Source organism: Conger conger, chromosome 18, assembly GCF_963514075.1.
Source record: "Conger conger chromosome 18, fConCon1.1, whole genome shotgun sequence".
NCBI classification, from domain to species: Eukaryota; Metazoa; Chordata; class Actinopteri; order Anguilliformes; family Congridae; genus Conger; species Conger conger.
In genome coordinates this window covers 16494704-16517004 of record NC_083777.1, presented here as the reverse complement: position 1 = coordinate 16517004, position 22301 = coordinate 16494704, and the positions used below count along the sequence as shown (strand labels likewise).

Sequence of the window (22301 nt, the reverse complement as noted above, 5' to 3'; positions counted from 1 at the left end):
ACACACAAACACACACACAGGAACAAGATTGACCCAAAGACCCAGAGTAGATGCAATATCAGGTATGTACAGACACTGACAGATCAAAGAAAACACGGGTCTCTCATTCACCTGCATTCACTACAGTAACCACCTAAACTGGTCAAATCACTGAAGCGTTGATACTTTCACAGCATATATGCGTACTCGTAAACACAATGTCCCTTTTATTGGGCCAGCCCAGCCTGGGTGAGGCCGGCCCGGCCCAGCTCACGCGAGTCCATCCTGCTCTGGTTCCGAGAAGAGCAGAGACCCAAACGGGCCGGCCACGAGCGCAACAGCAGCAACATCGCCCCCTGGTTCCACGGTAACCACCCTCCCGCTCTTATCTTTCCTGTAACTGCCAGCCGCCTGGCCCCCACAGCTGACTGCTCCTCCTGAGAGGCAGAGTCACGCACAGGGACACTCGCAGAGCTGTAACCAGAGAGCACCTGGAACAGTACCTGCACGCAGGCCCAGGGGAGAACCAGAGCAGCTGGGACCCAGAGCGTGCGTGTGTGTGTGTGTGTGTGTGTGTGTGTGTGTAAGGCCAGAGAGGAGGCTCTTAAATAATTCACAGCCCCTCTGGGGTAATTAGTGCCGAGTGGCCCCAGAGCTTTGTCCTGTCATAAAGGCAGCGAGTGTCTGGGCCCAGGATAAGTGACAGGGGGCTAGATTAATGGTCCTGTGACTGACAGAGACACAGCTGGGCTGCAGGGTACAGCCTGGGTCTGTATTGTCCCGGGGAACAGGCTGCCAGGCGCTCCCACACACAACACATACAAACAGCTGCGCTAGCACATTCTGCTTCTAAAGTTTAGCTGGCTGGCTGCATATCCCGTGCAGTTCTATAGAGCTCCGATAAAAAGACAGGAGGTCTGTGTTGTTTTGAACCCCCACTTCCCTCTCTCAGCCTCCCACCGTTTCCGTCTTTCTCCCTCTACCTCCCTACCCCCCAGGCATCATCTGTCGACAGCTAACCTTTTTTTGTTCTGCGGTTTTGAAACGGTTCCTCTCCTTCCACAGGCATAATCTCCCGGCAGGAGTCGGAAGCCCGGTTGATGAACGCTGTAGAGGGCTGTTTCTTGGTGAGGGTGAGCGAGCGGATTTGGGGGTACACTCTGTCCTACCGCACCGCCGGCGGCTTCAAACACTTCCTCATCGACGCCTCGGGGGACTACTACAGCTTCCTGGGCGTAGACCAGAGCCGCCACGCCACGCTGGCCGACCTCATCGACTTCCACAAGGTAGGCCTCTCCCATATGCTGCTCTCTGGCTGACTGCGGTTTCGGTGCAAATGTGCTCCCTGTCTAACTCCAGTCCACTGCAGTGGCTGTGTAATGTGCTACTGCTGGGCAAAAACAGCCCTTCATAGAGCCCAGACCCCCTTCCTGTCCGACCCATGGGGCTGCAGATAGCATGGCTTACACCGGCAGTGGCACCAGGCCGCAGACATCTGTGTTATCCCAGGGACATATGACCGGACCAGAGCCACCACACCCCGTCAGCGGGATACCCCCCCTATACCCCTCTCCTCCTGCCACTGTTAACATCAGAAACATGCTGTGGGCCCAAGTGGGGGGCCTTTACCCCTCCCTACAGCCAGTCAGGATCACACACAAAACAAACAGAAATATCAGGAGACAGATCGCAGCCAGAATAAACGACTGAATTTTACAACCTTAAAACAAGCACATATTTAAGTTTACCTCTTGGGAAGGGGATATAAACAGGAAAGGTATTACTTTTTTCTGCCAACACAGCTGTGCTGAGAAGTGTAGCCTTCAAAAAAAGTGCAGGAATGTTGTTTAGGAGAAGCTGCATCATTGGTCTGAAGCTGTGCACCCTGACAACAGCCCCAAACTGTAATGTTTGTAGGAGAGTTAGAACCCACTCTACACTCCTTCTGACATTACGATAACTAAGGCTAGTTAGTTAGTTAGTTAGTTGATGAGAACTGAGGGTGTTGGCCAAAGAAGTCACAGGTCAGATACTTACTATTTTTGGCAGTTCTCCTTTGTTTGTAATGTTTTCAATTATTTTTTTTCTGAAGATTTGGATGATACCTCAAACTTAACTGAGCCTACGGTGCTATGTGCATAGGAATATGCATTTGAACAATTTTGCAACATTGGTATAAAAAAGTGCAATAATGTATAGATAATGGAATGTGCTATGATCAAGATTTGTCCAATTTGTCTGTCTGCAGGGGGACATAGAGAGTAATGCATATTTGTCTGTCTTTAGGGAGAGGCAGAGTAATGTATATTTGTGTCTGTAGGGGGAGGTAGAGAGTAATCTATTTGTCTGCCGGGGAGGTAGTGAGTAATGTATATCTGCCCACCTGCAGTAGGGGGTTTATAGAGCAATATCCATTTGTCTGCAGAGGTAGAGAGCAATGTACACTCAGTGAGCACTCTATTAGTATTTATTAGACTTAAGTCTTCTGCTGCTGTAGCCTACCTGTAGGTTTGACGCGTTGCATGTTCAGAAATGCGTTTCTGCCCGTAGAACTGCAGCTCACTGGATGTTTGTTTTTTTCCACACCATTCTCCACAAAGTCTAGAGACTCTTGTGCTTGAAAATTCCAGGAAATCAGCAGTTTCCGAGATACTCAAACCACCCTGTATGGCACCAACAATCATTCCACATTCAGTCACTTATATCATATTTCTTTCCCATTCTGACATTTGGTCTGAAAAACACATGAAACTCTTGACCACGTCTGCATGCTTTTAGTTGCTGCCACATGATTGGCTGATTAAATATTTGCATTAACAAGCTGCCGTACAGGTCAACTTAATAAAGTGATCACTGAGTATATATGTGTCTGCAGGGTGAGGTATGAAGTAATGTACATTTGTCTGTCTGCAGGAGGAGGCTATCACCACATCAGGAGAGCTCCTGCAGGAAGCATGCAGAAAGAAGGGCTCCTCATCAGACTATGGAGGGCTCTTCCACTGACCCTCATCGCCCTACCAACATCCACTGCTCAATACCACATTACCCTGTTCCTGTACAATCATACTATTCAGACGCTAGTGAAAAGCTGCAACAAGCAGGAACTGTACTGGCGTCTTAAGCGTTAAAGTATTCCGTGTAATGATTTGGTCCTGGGCTGCGCCTAATAATAATAGTAATCGATATTTATAAAGTGCTTTCGTGACGAAATCCGTGAAGGAATGGCAGATGGAGGGTTCAGGGTGCGGGCGGTAGGGTGGGTGAATCACGATCACGGGTCTTGCTGCCTGTTGCCCCATCCTCCCTCAGCAGGAAACCAGGAGGCAATCTGGATCTGCAGCTCCTCACAGTTCCCGTTTCAGAAATCTCTCTAACCACAGACATAAAAGATAGATTCTTCTTCTACAGTTCTCATACATAAAAACCGTGAGGGACTCCTGAGGTGGACAGATATTAGGCCAAAGGTTGAGTCTCAGCTCAGGAGAGAAGCTTTGCTCGAAGGCCTATTCCGGCAAGCGGTGAACGGAAAAATCCTGGCAGCACAGATATGAATTATAATGGGGTCTGGTGCAGACCGTTGGCTGCAGGCCAGGAGACTGTGGGGCTCTTCTTCAGAACACTGTCTAGTGACTATCACTGTGAACCAATTGACTTGCAGCACTATGCAGCAGGTTTTGCTGCAAACCAATCGGCTCATAGGGTGATGCAAAAAAAAAAAAAGCTGATTTTCTGAACTGTGCGTTGTGAAGCAATCGGCTTGCAGTAATGTGTAACAGGTCTCGACATATTCAAAGCAGGAGTTCAGGAGTTTCTTGGTAGCCGGGAGATGGCCTTCAGTTTCCAGCTTACATATAGCTGTAAGGGCATATGTCCGCACCGAACACAGGCACTGGGGAGATTCTAGACAGAAAAAGGACAGCTAGCAGCTCCGCCAAAGGGCTCAATCATTTCCAACAACTAGAGCAATGATAAGTGTCATTAAACAGGCCAACTGCGTTTCCTCAGGAAGGGAGACCGAGCAGAACAGCCTGTGGTTCGGTTTCCTGGCGTGTGGAAAAGATCTTATCTCGTTTCCACGGAGGCACCTCGTTAAGAGTCGCTGGCGATTTTCCATGCAGGAGATTGCCTTACCGGCTCCAGAGGGGGTAACCAGAGCCACAGAGGCAGCACCTCACCGCATATTCCACCCACACAGGGCCAACACTCGCCCTCTTCCTGCCCACAGTAGCCGAGGCCGGTTGGAGTCTCCACACGTGACAAACCGCAGGTCCAGGGGTCTCCAGACGCTTCGCTGCTCCGATTTCCACAGTTTGGCGTGGGTCTGCATAGTTATGGGGAAGTTTGCTTTAAAGGGCTAAAAAATAAAAAGTCTGCTGGTGCTGCTGGGAGACAGGAAACAGGAGCCGGAGGAAGACTTTACCCAGCGATCCGAGCTCAGGTTACTCACAGCACATCACAGCGGGGGTGGGGGGGGTGGGGGGGGGTGGAGAGTGCCGCAGGAACTTCACAGGAGAAGACTGCCTTCATCAAGGATTCATTACTCACGGAGACTCACCTTTTGGGATTTTTCCGCTGAGTCAGACAGGAGGTGTTGATATGAGACAATCGGCCGTTTGTCAGCTTTAATTCTTCAGAGACCAGTTCAGCCTGCACATTCGCTTCTGAAAGAGACTCTTCTCACTACCCATTCTCATCCTTTAAAACTATTCCTAGTTCGCTTGGTATTTCCAGGGCAATCGTGCAGCTTCAATTTACAAGACTACCGACCGAGGTAAGAGCAGAGTCGTGACTCTGCCAACCCGGTCCAGCTAATCTCAGCCCAGGTTCTGAGCCAGGATGATTCACAATACTGGAGACTATCTGAACCAAAAGCACCTATCAAACACCTACAGGCCAGAGAAGACCACCTGTTAATCTCCCACTTAACAAATATTTCTACTGTTTGGTGGTGTTTGCACACTTGGATGTTGAGAACAACCCCACAGCAACAAACGAAAATGCTAAAATATTCCACTCGGCAACCAATGGTTACACAACCACCCCAGATGTCTTTCACAGTTCTTTTTCGCCTCACAACAAAAACTTAAGAGTAAAACCTTCACTTTTCAAAAGAGGGAAAACTTGAGATACTGTAAAAGAAGGACAGCCTCCAGAATTCAATATTTTAACAATCCCAGCAAGTCACAAAAAAACAAAAAAACATGCGGCAGTAGACCAATGTGAACACTAGAGGGCTCCAAAACAATCAACTAATCAAGTCCCTAATGGCATGTTTACATTTACAAGACTGTAAACTGTATATATAGCGGCCTGTGGTTTTTCAGCTGTAAATTTCAGAAATAAAACACATCGCCATACAAATGCCTGAAATAAACAACTCATTTACGAGCGTGCTGTTCTCAGCCAGTGAAATAAAAACAGAAGGGGTAAGGTTTTTGACTTCTGAGGAAAATGTTTTTCTGATGCAGGCACGTGAAGGTGCATCTCCCTGCCCAATACTCACTTAACCAGTTAGAAGAGAACTAGAAAAGTGTATTACAAGAAAAGCCACCAAGCCTTCATTTGCACCCTGAGGCTTAACCAACTTCCTGTTTAACTGGAAACAGGATCTACTTTTCAACGATTACTGGTAACAGATGCATACAGCTGCACTGTTCATGCGATGTCAAAGACAAGGAAATAAGAGGTACATTGACTATTATTAGTTAAAATGGACTACTTCCTACCATTCACAATGGCAAGAAAATCTGACTTTGATTTTATTGAAAAACATTTGCTGGCAAGAAATTACACAATTTGTATTTACAAAACATAAAAAGTTATGAAAGTTGAACTAGACCTTTTTTTTTTTCTTCTTATGAACTATAAATGTAACAACGGTCCCTTTTTATCAAAATTCAAGAGTAGCATTCCTCCCATAATGCCGAGTCGGACTGTCACGCCCCCACAGAATCCTTCAGGCACTGAGGCAGGGCAGAATCTTCTGGTACCGTGTGGCGTCAGATTAAATACAGAAGGAGAACGCTCTCGGAGAAAGAGCTGATCAGAGTTCAAGTCCAGAGTGCAGGCTGCAATCAACACTTACACAAAGTCTGGACTTCAACTCCCATCAGAACTTGTGACACCTATGACGAACATATGGTCCGGCCAATTAAATCTTCCAGCAGCTCATTATAGCTGTGACATGGAGGAGAGTGGAGAGGGAGCAGTTGGGGTCTGATGACTAAGCAAAATGGCACTAGCTTGTACAGGTCTCCTCACCACTTTGTAAACTGCCACCTACATGTGATTTACACACCAAATTGAATCTGCAGGGGCAGGCAGTTGAGGTGAGCTCGAAAGCCACCGGTGTGTAGTCGATGACTGCAGAAGTTCTTTGTGATGAGCATTCTCCATCCACCTCTCACTCCATGAGAGGTGGAGGAGAACTTCATAACAAAGAACTTATGAGTCATGACTAACACCGGTGGCTTTGAGCTCACCTCAACCACCATTTCACATTTAGCTAGCGGGCCGCACCCTCCCCTCCCCCCCTCTCCTCATGTCAGGTCCATGGTTACTGCCAGGTTCCAGGACTGTATGATCTCCACCGTATATGATCTGCCGTTGTGACATTGTGAACACTCCAACGGGCTTGAAATGAACATCGATGAGGCGGCTTGTCCACAGATCGTGCACTGGTGACAGGACCTCACAATCTTGGTCTTCCTATGACAAGCCTTTACGTCCCCAAACAAACCGCACCATATGAAACATGTACATTATCACAAGCATGTACTGGCACCGCCCATGAATTCAAAAGTACTGAAAGACTGTTTCACGTGTAGAAAAACATCGTTTTTTAAAAAAAAGGGGGGGCGCAATGGAGGTGGAGACGGGGCAAATTGCCCTGCCCGTTTCCGGCTTTCCGACTCGCATTCCATCGACATCCCAACCCAGTCCAAAACAAACACAAAAGCACCAGGCGCGGGAAGAATGTCATGGCCGTTACAGCCCAGGGCTCAGAGTTCAGCCTGTGACGGAATGGAATGATCGACGCGCTGAGGTCACAATGGGAAGCGTTCCTGGTGTGTGGAACTGTAAGGAAAATACAAGGCTCTGTCCTCCACACCACTGATTTCACTCTGACGCCAGTCCTGTAACAGAACGTGCGGGGGGGGGGGGCTGAGCCCCTCCCGTTCGTCAGCAGAACACGTCTGACACTGGTGGGGAGACCCTCCCCCCCCCCAAAGATTCTCTTTGTATAAACCCCCCCCCCCCCCAGAGAAATGTATGAAACAACAACAAAAACTAGAAGGTGAATGCGGCGCTTGAATTAAAATCGGCCTGGCTCCGAGAGATTCGGCGATGTAAACGATTTTGGCCCGTCCCTCGCTGGTCTCCCTCCAGCTGTGGTCCCGCTGGGGGCGTGCTGACAGACAGACAGAAAGAGGAGACAGACACACACAGAGGGGCAGCGCAGGTCATTTTGGTACTGAGTTCCGCTCTCCAGACCGGGCCCGGCCGGTGAGGGCAGAGGTCGTGGTGAGAGTCCGAAGCGGACGCTGACCCCGTGGGCGGGCGGGGTCAGTAATAGCTGATCTTGACTTTCTCGATGTCGCCGATCAGCGTCCGCGCCAGGAAGATGCCCATCATCTGCAGGGAAGGAGAGAGAGGCGTTAGGAGCAGGGACCGACATCCTGTAGATTTTACTAATAACATTTAAAAAACTACCCAACACTAGTTAGGAGCACTTCACAGTGAGCAGGGTTGGCTTCACACACTGGAGGTGGTACCTTCAATACCCAACACTAGTTAGGAGCGTTTCACAGTGACCACGGTTGGCTTCACACACTGGAGGTGGTACCTGCAGCAGGGATATGACGATGAAGACTCCGGCTACGATGTAGATGTTGCGCGGGAGCCACTCCTCCAAGGCCGGCATGCAGCCCTTGGTGTAGATAGTGCCACTCCAGTCTCCCTAGGACAGACAGAGGGAGTGCAGACAACATTCAGCATCTCCATCCTCAGTCTGAAACGCCATACATCACTCCAAACACAGCTTTCGTGAAGGGTAAATGTATCGCTTCAAACACACAGCTTTCATGAAGATATATACTCTTTACCTTGTTAAGCCTGATGTCATAGCCGCATTGCGTGTTCACCACCGTGTCCTGTGAAACGCAGTCAGAAAGAGCATGGGGTCAGCACAGTGTCAGAGAGACAGGGTCAGCACAGTGTCAGAGACAGGGTCAGCACAGTGTCGACAGGGTCAGCAGTGTCAGAGAGACAGGGTCAGCACAGTGTCGACAGGGTCAGCAGTGTCAGAGAGACAGGGTCAGCACAGTGTCAGAGAGACAGGGTCAGCACAGTGTCAGAGAGACAGGGTCAGCACAGTGTCAGAGAGACAGGGTCAGCACAGCGTCGACAGGGTCAGCACAGCGTCAGAGAGACAGGGTCAGCACAGTGTCAGAGAGACAGGGTCAGCACAGTGTCAGGGAGACAGGGTCAGCACAGTGTCAGAGAGACAGGGTCAGCACAGCATCAGAGAGACAGGGTCAACACAGCCTCACAGGCACACCTATGGCACATCCTCAGAGTCAACAGTGTCATCTACCCAGAAAAACAGCAATCATGTGTTAACCAGATAAGAAAATATATATTTTGAGAGTACAGACAGAGAGAGAGAGAGAGAGAGAGAAAGAGAGAGAGAGAGAGAGAGAGAGAGAAAGAGAGAGAGAGAGAGAGAGAGAGAGAGAGAGAGAGAGAGAGAGAGAGAGAGAGTGTCATCAAAATTCATCAATGCCTACCGCAGGATCCTTGAGGCAGCAGGAGAAGGGCACTCCACAGCGCTCCCTGCTGGGGTTAAATTCGGAGCAGTTGAAGTAGACGTTCATGTCCCAGTCGTTGGGCTCCTTGGCTCCGCAGCATTGGTTCTGTGGATCAGAGACGGTCGCGTTACGGTCAACGACCCCCCGCTCACATCAGCGCGCAGGCATCAGGAAGCCGGGGGAAGCCTGCCGCATACAGCAGCATTACCCTTCACCCCCAAGACGTGTAAATTAGCATGTCATTTTCATTCAGCACGCAAAGCCCGCGTGCAGTACCACACTTTCACCAGCTGCTAAAAAAATAACGTGATACGTCCTAAGGGAACCATCTTAAAATATATAGAAAATGCTAGAATTGGGCAACATATGGCATTCCTTCAATCTAGCAAGCTTTCAAAATGGTAAATACAGAGGACACAAACAGCTGTTTCCCTGAATCCCATCTGCTCTCAAATGCATTATCGACGAATTATTATTACACAATTAAAATTGATACATGTACAACATACATATTTTTTACACTGCAAAGCTGAAAGCGCTTTACTTTCAGAAATAAATACACACTAAAAAACTCAAGTTCTGTTTGTAACAAAAGGCAGATTCTACATTAGCCTACATCTCTACAGAATTAAATAAATTGGCCTGTACATGATAGCAGAAACTCTGACTCAGCTTCTTTGCGAAAACAGCGAACCGTTGAGAACATCTTTTTCTAAACCAGGCAAAGGGATAATGAGGCTAAAGAGAATCTTGCCCTAAATGCTGTAAGTCTATACTGAGACGACTTAAGTCTTGAGTTTGTATGAGCCCAGTAGGAACTGAGAGTGCTGAAGGTCTATCAGTCTAAGCCCTGGGACGGCTCTCTGTAGCGCATGAGGTCCGGTCCCTCACCAGTTTCTGCAGAGAGTCTATGAGGTTCTGCAGGTCGATGTCGTCCCGGTAAGCCTTGACGTTGGCGAGGAAGAAGTCCTTGATCCACTCTCTCAGGGGATCCTGGAACACGAAGGCCAGCACGGCCGCCGTCAGCTCCAGGAAGAAGATGAACCCGATCACTCCTGAGAACTGAGATGAAGAGGGATTCACTTTACCGACCGCAGTGACCCGCAGCCCAAACCCTGATGAAGGGCGCTCCCTTTTACTGACCGCAGCCCAAACCCTGATGAACAGCGCTCCCTTTTACTGACCGCAGCCCAAACCCTGATGAAGGGCGCTCCCTTTTACTGACCGCAGCCCAAACCCTGATGAAGGGCGCTCCCTTTTACTGACCGCAGCCCAAACCCTGATGAAGGGCGCTCCCTTTTACTGACCGCAGCCCAAACCCTGATGAAGGGCGCTCCCTTTTACTGACCGCAGCCCAAACCCTGATGAAGGGCGCTCCCTTTTACTGACCGCAGCCCAAACCCTGATGAACAGCGCTCCCTTTAACTGACCGCAGCCCAAACCCTGATGAACAGCGCTCCCTTTAACTGACCGCAGCCCAAACCCTGATGAACAGCGCTCCCTTTAACTGACCGCAGCCCAAACCCTGATGAACGGCGCTCCCTTTAACTGACCGCAGCCCAAACCCTGATGAACAGCGCTCCCTTTAACTGACCGCAGCCCAAACCCTGATGAACAGCGCTCCCTTTTACTGACCGCAGCCCAAACCCTGATGAAGGGCGCTCCCTTTTACTGACCGCAGCCCAAACCCTGATGAAGGGCGCTCCCTTTAACTGACCGCAGCCCAAACCCTGATGAACAGCGCTCCCTTTTACTGACCGCAGCCCAAACCCTGATGAAGGGCGCTCCCTTTTACTGACCGCAGCCCAAACCCTGATGAAGGGCGCTCCCTTTAACTGACCGCAGCCCAAACCCTGATGAACGGCGCTCCCTTTTACTGACCGCAGCCCAAACCCTGATGAACAGCGCTCCCTTTTACTGACCGCAGCCCAAACCCTGATGAACAGCGCTCCCTTTAACTGACCGCAGCCCAAACCCTGATGAACAGCGCTCCCTTTAACTGACCGCAGCCCAAACCCTGATGAAGGGCGCTCCCTTTTACTGACCGCAGCCCAAACCCTGATGAACGGCGCTCCCTTTAACTGACCGCAGCCCAAACCCTGATGAACAGCGCTCCCTTTAACTGACCGCAGCCCAAACCCTGATGAACAGCGCTCCCTTTTACTGACCGCAGCCCAAACCCTGATGAAGGGCGCTCCCTTTTACTGACCGCAGCCCAAACCCTGATGAAGGGCGCTCCCTTTTACTGACCGCAGCCCAAACCCTGATGAACAGCGCTCCCTTTTACTGACCGCAGCCCAAACCCTGATGTGTGTTCAACACCGCAAGCTGCTGAACATTATTAAATAAGCATTCCGATTGGTTCGCCACCAACGCCGTAATACAAATGGATGCGACTCGGGTGTGACAAAGGCAGCTTGCTCATTCGCTGCTTAATTTACCTGCAATATATTTTTAAAGGTAAGAACAAATATTTCAGCGATTAAAGTGTATTATAACAGCCAAATAACTGTCCATTCACGGATGAAAAGAACAAAACATGAAACTATTATGCTTTGGGAATTTGTGACCACAAGCAAGAAAATGCACTTCAACTAACACACGCAGCTTGGACAGTGACGTTACGCCTATGAGGCTGGACGTGTGTATAATCAGATGAAGCATAATCTTTTGAGGAATAGTCTTATTTTTGGTACTTCCTATGACGCATGCAACCTGAGATCACTGTGCTCGCTCAGGGAAACTGTGGAGTTTCCAATATCAGCATTGCCGCATAAGAGCTTGTTCTTAAGAACTCAAAAAGAAATAGGTACTGACACGATATAAAATGAGCATTTCTTAAATGCGAGAAACTAATATGTGAATATGTACAGCCTCGGGAAAAATAACACTGCTACACAGGCTGCTGTGAAGTTAGTTGAAGTGTAATTTCTTTCTTTAGTCAACAAATCTTCTAATACAGTGGTTCTTAACCTGGGTTCGATCGAACCGCAGGGGTTCGTTGAGACAGTCTCAGGGGTCCAGCAGGGGTCATAAAATCATATTTTATTTGTCCAATTACGAAGGGTTCGGTGAATGCACTGATGAAGCTTGCAGGGTTCAGTACCTCCAATAAGGTGAAGACCCACTGGTCTAATACACCTACACCAGCCATTTTAACCCGGTCATGAGAATAGTCTTCACTGCGCATTCACTGCACCACAAAATATACACTGGGCTAAAAAATACACGTTAAAAAGGAAATAATACAAAAAAAACTCCAGAAAGCGTGTTTAAATCACTCTGGCTGAGAGCTGGAAATCAGTCTGGGAGCAGGATGCATCTGGAAAGCCAAAGTTTAAACATTTGGCCAAGGTCATAAACATTTACAGGAATGTTGTCTTTTACTGTACTGTCCTGTGCAAATGATTACCAACCACAATAATAATCAAAACGGTCACGTTAATCATAACCTAAACCCTTCTCCTAAACCCTTCTCCCATTCCACACCGTGAGCACCAATCTCTTTCATACACCTAATCAAAGCGCATTCATATGTGATTCCAACCAAAAGTGTTTCATTTATGATTTATTGCGTCAAAACTATAATTTATAAGGCTTTGCTGAACTATTTGGGACTAGGCACCTCTATTTCTATTCTAAAGTGCTGCAAATAAAGAGTGCAATCATCTCCGTTTCAACTGTATTTTCCCAATCGCAAGCAACCTCAATGCTCATGTAATCAGGGTGCACTTCAGAAGCACCGCAGCCCCGCACAGCACCTTAAAAGACCACATCACAACTCCATCTCAGCTCCGCACTGCCGATCATCAGAGTTAATCACCGTGTTTTTGTCTGTTTCTCATGAAGCGCAAGCAGGCCTGGTACTCTGTGAGGAGCGGCAGCAGAGGGGAGACCACGGGGGACCTGCTTCCCTGTTTCTGTGCGAAGCCCGACCGCTCGCCTCTCCAGAAGCCAGAACGGAGGACCACGCCCCGGCTGTGATTACACAACGGGCCCCGGGGCCGGTCTCAGCCTCTCGGCCCCCCCCCCGCGCTCCGCGGCGCGCTTAAGGCCGCTAACAAACGGCGGGGAAGCGGGGCGCACTTTAGCGCTCTGACATCACGCCGTTTCTCAAACAAACGGCCGCTGAAACACACAGCCCCGGGGTGTGTGTGTGTGTGTGTGTGTGTGTGTGTGTGTGTGAGAACACAGCGCCCTCCGTTCACTGCGGCGTTCTCCATTACTCCATTAGGCTGGGTAGCCTCGCCGAGCGAACGCGTGACCGCGCGGCTGCAGGCGCTCCACTAGGGGGCGGTCTGACGCTGAACTGGTGAACTCGAGCAGGCAGATATTCTCCGTTAGGGCTGGCTAACACTGCTAGCGCGGCCGGTCTCGCTGAGCGCACGCATCGCCGCGTGGCAGCCGGCGCTCCGCCAGGGTGGCGGCGGGACTCACAAACTTCAGCAGGCAGATGTTCTCCCGCAGGGCCCCCACGCAGCCGGCGAAGCCCAGGATGAAGGTGACCGAGCCCACGGCCAGGACCAGCCACACCGGGTCGAACCCGTGCAGCCTCGTCACCTGGGTCAGGTCCAGCAGCACCCCCTACAGAGAGCACAGGGGCACAGCGTTTACACACATTCCACATCAGGGCCCGGGTCTACAGACACGCACTAAGCTTAGTCCTGGACTCAACTGGATTTTATACGGAGAACCTCCATTGAAAATTTAATTTACTGGAGGATTAAGCTTAATCTGTGTCTGTGAAACTGGCCCCAGGACTGGTAAAGAGCCACTTAAACATGCCTTCCAGTTTGCTACAAAGGAACTAAATGCAGAAGAGATGGAGGAAAAATGTTAAATAACGGGAGTCCTAACACACACAGCTGAATCCAGTGACGTTCTCCTACAGTATGTTCAATCCTATGTTCAGGAAATAATCGAACAGAATAAACCACGCAGCTATATTGCGGACCTATTAGTCCCATCGGCTGTAGAGGGAGATCTGCACAGACGGTAACCTGTGATTGGGAACCAGACTAGAACAGTGGCCACGATGAAGAACAGAACGGTTCGGACGTGTTCTCAGACGCCGCGGCCCAAAGAGCGGCAGTGTGGAAAGAGATAGCGATCGCACGCGGGCTTTATCTCCGCTATTCAGGAGAGGGGGGAGAGCGGCCGGGGCAGAGCTCCGGCCGGCGGCCACGTTTGAAAAGCTGCGGTCGTTCCCCAGAGAAGCGATGGGCGAGCTGCTTCAGGTCACATGTCCGCACAGCCTGACGTGACACTGCGGCACTGGGACTAATGACCTGCTGGTGTGGGGGGGGAAAGAAATCCACTGCTACAAATCCTCTCCCGCTCCCACTGATCGGCTATTTAGCTTGCGAAGCCAGGAATAAAAAAAACATGTTAATATATTATTAATAATGCATTAAAATGCATGTATTATTCAGAACGGGTGAAGCATTGCGCTGTTGGACATCTACTAACAATGCGACGGTACACACAGATGCGGAGGTACTCCTCCGTACGGTTGAGAAATGTTGGATGTGCAGGCCTAGCCGATCAATCTATCAGCTCCTCTGCAGGCTGGACCGTTGGGGCTGCACGGTGAAGTATTCAGGCTGGTGCATCATTTGCACAAACAGCCACCTGTGGCCTGGCCGCTTGGCTGAGAATATGCTTGCCTGCCACTAAATAATTCAAAATAAATAAATGTGATAAATAAGTGAATGTGCAACAGCCCGTGGATGGGGGAACCATCTGAGACTCATCTGATATGAACACAGGCTCTCTCTCTCTCGTACTCTCTCTCTCACACACACACACACACACACACACACACACACACACACACACACACACAAACACATACACATACACAAACACAAACACACACACACACACACAAACAAACACACACACACACACACACACACACACACACACAAAAACACACACACAGACAAACACACACACACACACACACACACACACACACACACACGCAGCAGCTAGTTTACCCCCGCTGCGGAGATATCACTTGGGGGAAGCAGAGTGTAACTCACAGACACACTATCATCAAAAAAAACATGTTTAAGAATAAGAGCGATTTTTATAAGCTCACCTTCTCACTCCAGGCCCAAAAACCCGCAGCGATGAAAGCAGCTCCGGCCAGCTGTCAGATAAGAACAGTGTGAGATTAGCAAGAAGTGAGTGGCTGAGAACCCAACTGCACACACTGGAAGGCATGAAACGCTATCAATAAAACACCAGCTTATTATCCATGAGGACTAAAAAAGCTTGGAGCTTGTTAACTGAGAAGACCGCTAAAATATGCCACCAGGACCAATGAAATATGTGCTTACTAGCCAAGAGGACCAATGCAAACTGGGCTTATTAAACAAAGGGAAAATGAAGGTATGAGCATATTATTACAGCCAGTGAACGTATTCTCCATCTGTCTGCCTACTAGAGACAATGGCTTCATTTCCACTAGCAGCTCAGCAGCCAACTCTCCGAAGACAACACAAGGGAAGAGTTAAAGTCGGAACAAAACCGCCAACATTTCATGACTAATTTATCAGGGAGGTTTAATTAGGGAATTATTTTCAAAATGTTAATTATTTACACTTAAATGGTCCAGTAATTTCCCAACAATTGCAAACTGGCTGGAAGGTGGCGCGTTTACTTTTTGCCAATAACAACAACGGATGAAGAGGATCCTCTGCCTGCAGTAAAATCAGGTGCAGGAGGCGGGCGGCGATGGCTGTTATTGTGAAAACAGGATGTGCGGCTGGTAGACAGGCACGTATGTCACGCTCCTCCTCCGACTGGGGCCACGCTATCGACATTTCCTGTTGATGCTGACGGGGCGCTGACGGGACGCCGGCAGGAAAGGGACGCCCGCAGCCGACACCTCGCACCCTCTGCGTTTCCGTCTGCCCGTACAGAGGCCTCGGAATAAACCCGGGGGGCCCCCGGGTCGCAGGGCGCTCGGAGCGCGGGAACGGACGGGGCCGAAGAGCAGAAACCGAGAACTGCGCCTTCCTGTATGCGGAGGGGGTCCGCCCAGCAGGAACTCTCAGCAGCTGGGCTCGACTCTGCGTGTTTGTTCAGTGATATGGGGTGTGTGTGTGCGTGCCTGTAGTCACGAGGGTAAGGGACCTGGACTTATTACACGGGAGGCCGCAGGTTTGACTTGCGGGCCAGGCACAGCCACAGTACCGTTGAGCAAATGGGAATTCCTCCAGTAACCTGAATTCCATCAGTAAATATCCAGCGGGACAAATGGGCTCTTTGTTTAAAAGAAGGGGAAAAAATGTGAATGGCTATGGATAAGAGCATTTGACAAATGCCTGGGTGTCTATGTGGATGTGTATGTGTGTGTGTGTGTGTGTGTGTGTGTGTGTGTGTGTGCACATATGCACTCACTGGGCACCTACTTATCCATGCTATTATCTAATCAGCTAATTACGTGGCAGCAGTGCAATGCACAAAATCATGCAGATACTGGTCCGGAGCTTCAGTTAATGTCAACAATCAGCACGACTGTTGGTGCAAGACAGGGTGCACGGAGTATCTCAGAAACTGCCGATCTCCTGAGATTTCCTTGCAAACAGTTTCTAGTGTTTGCAGAGAATGGTGTGAAAAAGAAACATCCAGAGAGCAGCAGTTCTGTGGGCAGGAATGCATTCTTAACGAGGTCACAGGAAAAGGGCCAGACTGACAGGAAGGTGACAGTAACACAAGTAACCGCACATTACCACATCGGTATCTCTGAACACACATTTGCTTAAACCTCTCAGTGGATTGGCAGCGTAAGACTTCAGTCAAAAAAATCTAATAAATGCCTAATAAAGTGCTCACTGACTATACATATTTTGCAGCAGCATTGCAGCTGTCCTGACAGTGTTCTTTCCATGCCAGGGGGCTGATTTTCACCAGGGTTCATAGAAGACAATCCACATTCCATAACACTCAATAGCAAACACAGCAAACACTGCTGCCATATGACTCTGGTTAGCACAGTTTAGCTCCAGCGTTGGCCCGACTCCTGCCCCAGCTCTCACGGACCCAGCCTCCTGACACAGCGCTGATCCAGATGCACAACCTGACAGCCATGGCCATTATAAACACATGATGAGAACCGCACTTCGGCATGGTGATCGGTCCAGCTCCTTACCTACACCAGCCACCATTTTAAGAGCCTACGATCCACTGGCAGGGCCAGCACACTATCAGCCAATGTCTGGTCTCTGTCCTCCACATATGGCACACTTGAAATATTACACTGCTAATCCAACGCCTGTCTCCGACACTGTAAACACCCAGTTTAACATTTTGAGAAAACAATGTAATATGTTCAATGGGGCGTTAGCAATGACAGCAATTGGTGGGAGTGTAATATAATTTTTAGGGAACTGAGCTTGCAAAAAAACACTTCTGAGTCAAACACTTCTTTACCGAGAGACTAACTGAACTCAGTTTGGGTGTGTACACATTTTCCACTTCCCACATGCCAAGAAGAGCATGAAAAGCATTTTCAGATGGCTGACAGACAGCGTGCGATGTGAAAACGGGCGGAAACGGAAGATAACGTGTGGCCGTACGGGTTATTATTTCTCCCCAGGAAAAGCGCTCAATCCTCCCTTCCCGTTCCCGACTACTCACCCAGAAGATGATGTTGTAGCTGAACATCAGGTACTTAAAACAGCAGCTGACCTCTGCAGCCTCATACCGGTAATAGTGCATCGTTCCTCCCTGCAGGGACAGCCAGCGGGGGGGGGGGGGGGGGGGTGGTATGGGAGGAAGAGGAAGAAAAGGAGGAGAGTTTAGTTTTTATTCAGCCTTTCCGTTCTTCCTCATCTCCACATTGCTAGCTGAGGACAAGCTTCTCCCTGTGAGTGCGTGCTGGTAGCTGTGTTGCACAATCTGTTGGAAGTGTGCATCCACGAAATATAACTGTCTGTCTGACACAAATATGAAACTGCAGCCCAGCAGGGACATGAAGTGATGAAATGTACACACAGAACACATTCATTTAGCTGGATGTGAGCCCTCAGATTCTATCTGGGGCAACTAGGCCAAAGCAAAATATTTGCAGAAGAACATAGGCAAGTTCACTGAAATTAGGTAATCATGGGTTTGTTTGTTTTTTTTGCCCTGATAGCCCTGAACTTGTGGTAAAGAGGAGACCACACAAAGGGTCAAAGGTAACACAGCACAGTCTCAGTTGTAACAGTCAAGATGTGTCAAAAAGGTGCCTCCGGAATATAGTGGATGCTTCCACTTAAGACTCTGCACAATTTCTGTCCAAGATGGGAAATCCAATGACAGTGGAGACTAGGGATTTTTGTAAATGGTTACCATCCCATTTTGAAAACGGTTAACTGTGTAACCTATACTGCTTATGACCACCCTCCCATTTATGGAAAAGAAGTAGCCTACTGACAAAAATTTCATTGCATCTTCAAACTTCATTTTGGGCCATCTTAAAATGGTTTCATTCAAATGTCAACATTGTAAATCAGATAATAGCCAAATTGCCAAATTAAGGATTAACATTTACGCTGACATCAGTCCGTAGTTAAAGCCGAGTAGGCCGCGTCCAGGCATGCCGGTCAATCGCGTGTGATTCTTTTGAAATGCATCAGCTAAAAATGATAATTCTTGGTGTTTTCATCCCTCTTCCCAATGGATTCTGCCTGACAAGACTCGATTTTCATGAAACATGCCCAATCTGCGACAGAACTTTGTTACAGACAGGGCTGTGTTTAAGCATTTAAGCGTTCGCACCCCTAGCGGAGACGTCGCTGACGCGTCCAGAGCCGGGTGAAGCACTGTGGTTCAGGGAGGCCTCTCATCGCTGACTCGCGGTGAGCAAGAGCCGTGACATCAACTAATGGCGCAAAACTCCCAAACCAATAATTTACAGCCCTGAGCTCCAATTTCTCCCAAGCGGTACTCTCGGTCGTGAACCAGCGAAGGCATGCAGATTCCACGGAGGGCTGGTTTGCTTAGAGGCAGCCGGGCGGTTGGGCGTCGGGCAGTCCTGCCCGAAGTACGTAAGAAAGTCATTTTCATAAACAAGCATCGCGCCGCCACGTGCGCATACATTCAAGAGGGAAAATGAAGTATTTTGGACACCGAGTCCGATGTTTTGTCATTTGCCGGATTACTGAGCACTCGTGACCCGCTGTGATAAGCACGAGCACTCTTGACTGCTGTTAAATGTCAAGCCTGGTGAAAACCATGACAGAGGGGGGGGAAAAAACCAATACAACCCGCTTATCAAGACAAAAACACATGTGAGCCATCAGTGCACTGAAGGCAGAGCCAAAGCAGCCACTCAACATCTAAGCCCAGAATAATTAATGAAACTCAAACGGTACGTAAAAAGGGAAAATTCACCCTATTAGATGCGGATGTTGTCAAGGATGTCTGTTACTTGCCAACAGCTTGGCTCTTTTCACGTGTTTTTTTTCCCCAATTCTGTCAAGCTCCGCAAAAGCAGTCTACCAATTTGGCACTGTAATACCATTCCCATCCAGCTTTTCTCCAATGTGTCACAGACATCAAAGACAAATACTCTGCAAAGCCCTATGGGAGCTGGAGGCAAGGGAAACACAAAAATGGCTGCGTACAGTCTTTTAAGATAACTTCTTTCTTTTTTTTTTTTTTTTTTTTTTTTTTATCTGCAGACACACCACCATGTTTGACTGATGAGAACTAGTACCAGTGAATATATAATGGATTTGAAACTGCAAAGATAATGTCCCCCAAGAGAATGTATAGCAATGTACATTAGTGGAGTTTTTCCCAGTTAGGTCATAGGATGTATTTTGTCCTTTTTTTTTTTTCAGGGCCTCATCTTATAAGGTTGGGCAGTACACATATGACAGTAAAATGACCTCTTGGTTGTGTGTATATTTCATTTAATGCAGCTTCCTTGTATCTAAATGCCAGTCAAAATAAATAAATAAATAAACAAACAAACAAGCCAAGCCAAGTCAAGCCAACATGTAAATTTGAAATTGTGATTTTCTGCACAAACACACCATTGACAATACATGCTTTTCTTCGATGGTTCAGAGCAGACAGCTGTCAGGTGCCGTGAAAACCATTCCAATGATGGCTCAATCAAACCCAATTAAGATCTTTCGCTTGGAAAGTAAACAAGGAAAAAGACATTGTGCATTGTATTACAGTTGATTAACTTGACTTTGAGCACAACATTTAACTTCATAAAGTCTTGCTATGACTTATAAGCAATGAACCACATGGCTGCTATGAGTTCTTTTAACTGCACATTATCCCTAAGAAATAAATAGATGTATGAGACATTGGCTTATACAAAAGCAGATCGGTTAAGAATGATCAATTCAAAGAAATCCTTTTATTTTATTTTTTATGCAAAATTATTTCAGAATATGAGTAAGTTACTACCAGGCATCTTAATGGCACAATCAGTACGTGGTGTGTCTCAGTTCAACTATTCCTTAAAGAAACTTGGATGCAACAACGTGCACAAATACCATGCATAACACAGTACAATTAACTGCAGTGAAGAGTCTGTAAGAGGCCTTTAAAATCTTGCGGTCGGTCTAATCTGCTCATCGCAGGGTGCTGTCAAAGTGACTCAGACGAAGTCTGAAATAAGATGCACCTCAATACCACTGCGCGGAAAGAATCGGTCATCACACATACACCACAACAACCCGTCCTATCCCGAGCTGCAGTTAAATGCAACAATGTAATGGAACAACCCGATCATGAGTAATTTGTCGTTAGTAACGTAAGCCACCGGTAACCATAAAATAAATACACTGACGTAGCTTTGTGTTAACTGAACACAGTGAACTTACTTAGAACTTTAGTCGCATAAACTGACAGCAGACTTCCCTTAACAAAATTATGAAAATTAGCGAATTAGCTCAACGTTAGGTGGCAGCCAAGTTGTAAACAAACAGCTAGCTAGCTAGCTAATTACCAAGAGTCAGCTAAACTAAATTAAATTATATGGAAATGTAGCGCCAGATAGATAAGCTAATGGGTAAGTTCGCCTATTTTTCGGCTGACTCGTTGTGGGTTTTAGCAAAAGAAGTGACTGTTTACCTTCCGAGGACAATGTCTGCTAAGTTGGCGGTAGACTTAGTTGATTCAAAGTGGCTAACGTTAGCTGATAGCGAATGTTATCTAAAGTACAGACTGATACTCTTCCATCTTGGCCCAGCTAACTAGCTACACGTTCTCAGGCTAATTAAGTTCGTTAGCTAGCAAACTCCACTACGAAGCAAAGAACCTGGTAGGAGACTGAAAACCTTTCGTTTCCCCACACCTTTACGATACATACATATGCCCTAGCTTTGTTTTTCTAGTTTATGAAAAATGGCAAGACTCGATACTCACTGCTTTGTTCAATCACTCGGCCTTTCCACGAGAGTTTGAAAAGTCTTCGGAGAGTTTCGCTGTCGTAGTGACGCTACTGCGCGAGACGCACCCAGTTACCGTAAAGCGGGTAATATGAGCTATACCACGTTTTACAACCCCACTAGAGAAGAAAATTGTAGTGTTTGGGTCATTGTAATTACGCAATTGAGCTGAATATTAAGCTGTACTATAAATGGCCTCTGTTCAAATTACATATTGAAATTCTAAAGTGTATAAATAGTATTTTACTCTCTATTGTCATTTTCAAATAAAGACTTTTTTTTTTTTAATTCAAGCCATAGAAAATAAAATGCTAAGAACATAGAAACTTATTGGCCGAGTTTCGTAGACACAGATTAAGACTAGGCGTTGACTAAATTAATGTTTTAATTTTTGTGAAATTACATTTCCTTTCTCTTTACCATCCATCCATGTATTATCTATGTACGCTCACCTGTCCAATTCAGAGTCATGGGGGGCTGGGGCCTATCCCAGTACGCATTGGGCACAATGTAGGAACAACCCCTGGAAGGGTGCCGGTCCATGCAAAGTGAACATGCACACACGCATTCATACACTCACATGTATGGCCAATTGTACATCTCCAAGTCTACCAGCCTACACATGTATAGACTGTGGGAGAAACCCAGAGAAACCCACACGAACACAGGGGGAAACACTGAAGCTCCGAGCACAGAGCATTCAGGCTGGCTGAAGCTCCACGCACAGAGCATTCAGGCTGGCTGGAGCTCCACGCACAGAGCATTCAGGCTGGCTGGAGCTCCACGCACAGAGCATTCAGGCTGGCTGGAGCTCCACGCACAGAGCATTCAGGCTGGCTGGAGCTCCACGCACAGAGCATTCAGGCTGGCTGGAGCTCCACGCACAGAGCATTCAGGCTGGCTGGAGCTCCACGCACAGAGCATTCAGGCTGGCCGGGACTCAAACCTGGGATCCTTTTTCTTTACCAGTGTATTCAAAACCATGATCCATTCCATCCTCACCTGGCACACAGTTGATTTTGGCGGTGCAATCACAAGGAGAAGAGGACATTTGACCCCCCCCCCCCCCCCCCCCCCTTCAATAAAATCTGGCAGATGA

At 48.0% G+C, this 22301-nt stretch overlaps 2 protein-coding genes across 3 annotated transcripts in view; one reads left to right on the top strand and one right to left on the bottom strand.

Moving 5' to 3' along the window:
• Positions 1–2982, top strand: part of LOC133118614 (SH2 domain-containing protein 4B-like) — a 9706-nt gene extending 6724 nt beyond the window's left edge. Inside the window, exons 6-8 of the mRNA XM_061228727.1 lie at positions 219–346; positions 1045–1265; positions 2893–2982. Of these exons, the coding sequence (XP_061084711.1) occupies positions 219–346; positions 1045–1265; positions 2893–2982 (439 nt within the window). The remainder of the gene's footprint in view (positions 1–218; positions 347–1044; positions 1266–2892) is intronic.
• Positions 2983–7215: 4233 nt separating this feature from the next.
• tspan14 (tetraspanin 14) lies at positions 7216–21269 on the bottom strand. 2 transcript variants are annotated; one of them, XM_061228853.1, is made up of 9 exons: positions 21180–21269; positions 17442–17531; positions 14896–14946; positions 13227–13373; positions 9681–9851; positions 8769–8894; positions 8085–8132; positions 7826–7939; positions 7216–7614 (listed from the first exon to the last, which is right to left on the bottom strand). In XM_061228853.1, the coding sequence occupies exons 2-9, from the start codon at positions 17520–17522 to the stop codon at positions 7546–7548; spliced, it is 807 nt and encodes a 268-aa protein (XP_061084837.1). In that variant the 5' UTR covers positions 17523–17531; positions 21180–21269; the 3' UTR covers positions 7216–7545. The 2 variants fall into 2 exon arrangements, with proteins under 2 accessions (XP_061084837.1, XP_061084838.1); XM_061228854.1 differs by lacking the exon at positions 21180–21269 and adding an exon at positions 20886–21138.
• Between the last annotated feature and the right edge of the window lie 1032 nt (positions 21270–22301).

What these genes read in the sequence shown, in the direction of transcription:
- tspan14 (XM_061228853.1), bottom strand. Translation starts at nt 17,522, where the DNA reads ATGCACTATTACCGGTATGAGGCTGCAGAGGTCAGCTGCTGTTTTAAG. An exon ending in TTTGGGCCTGGAGTGAGAAG is followed by an intron (nt 13,374 to 14,895) that starts GTGAGCTTATAA and finishes TGCTCTCTGTAG; the next exon opens with GGGGTGCTGCTGGACCTGAC. An exon ending in TAGACTCTCTGCAGAAACTG is followed by an intron (nt 8,895 to 9,680) that starts GTGAGGGACCGG and finishes TCTGATCCACAG; the next exon opens with AACCAATGCTGCGGAGCCAA.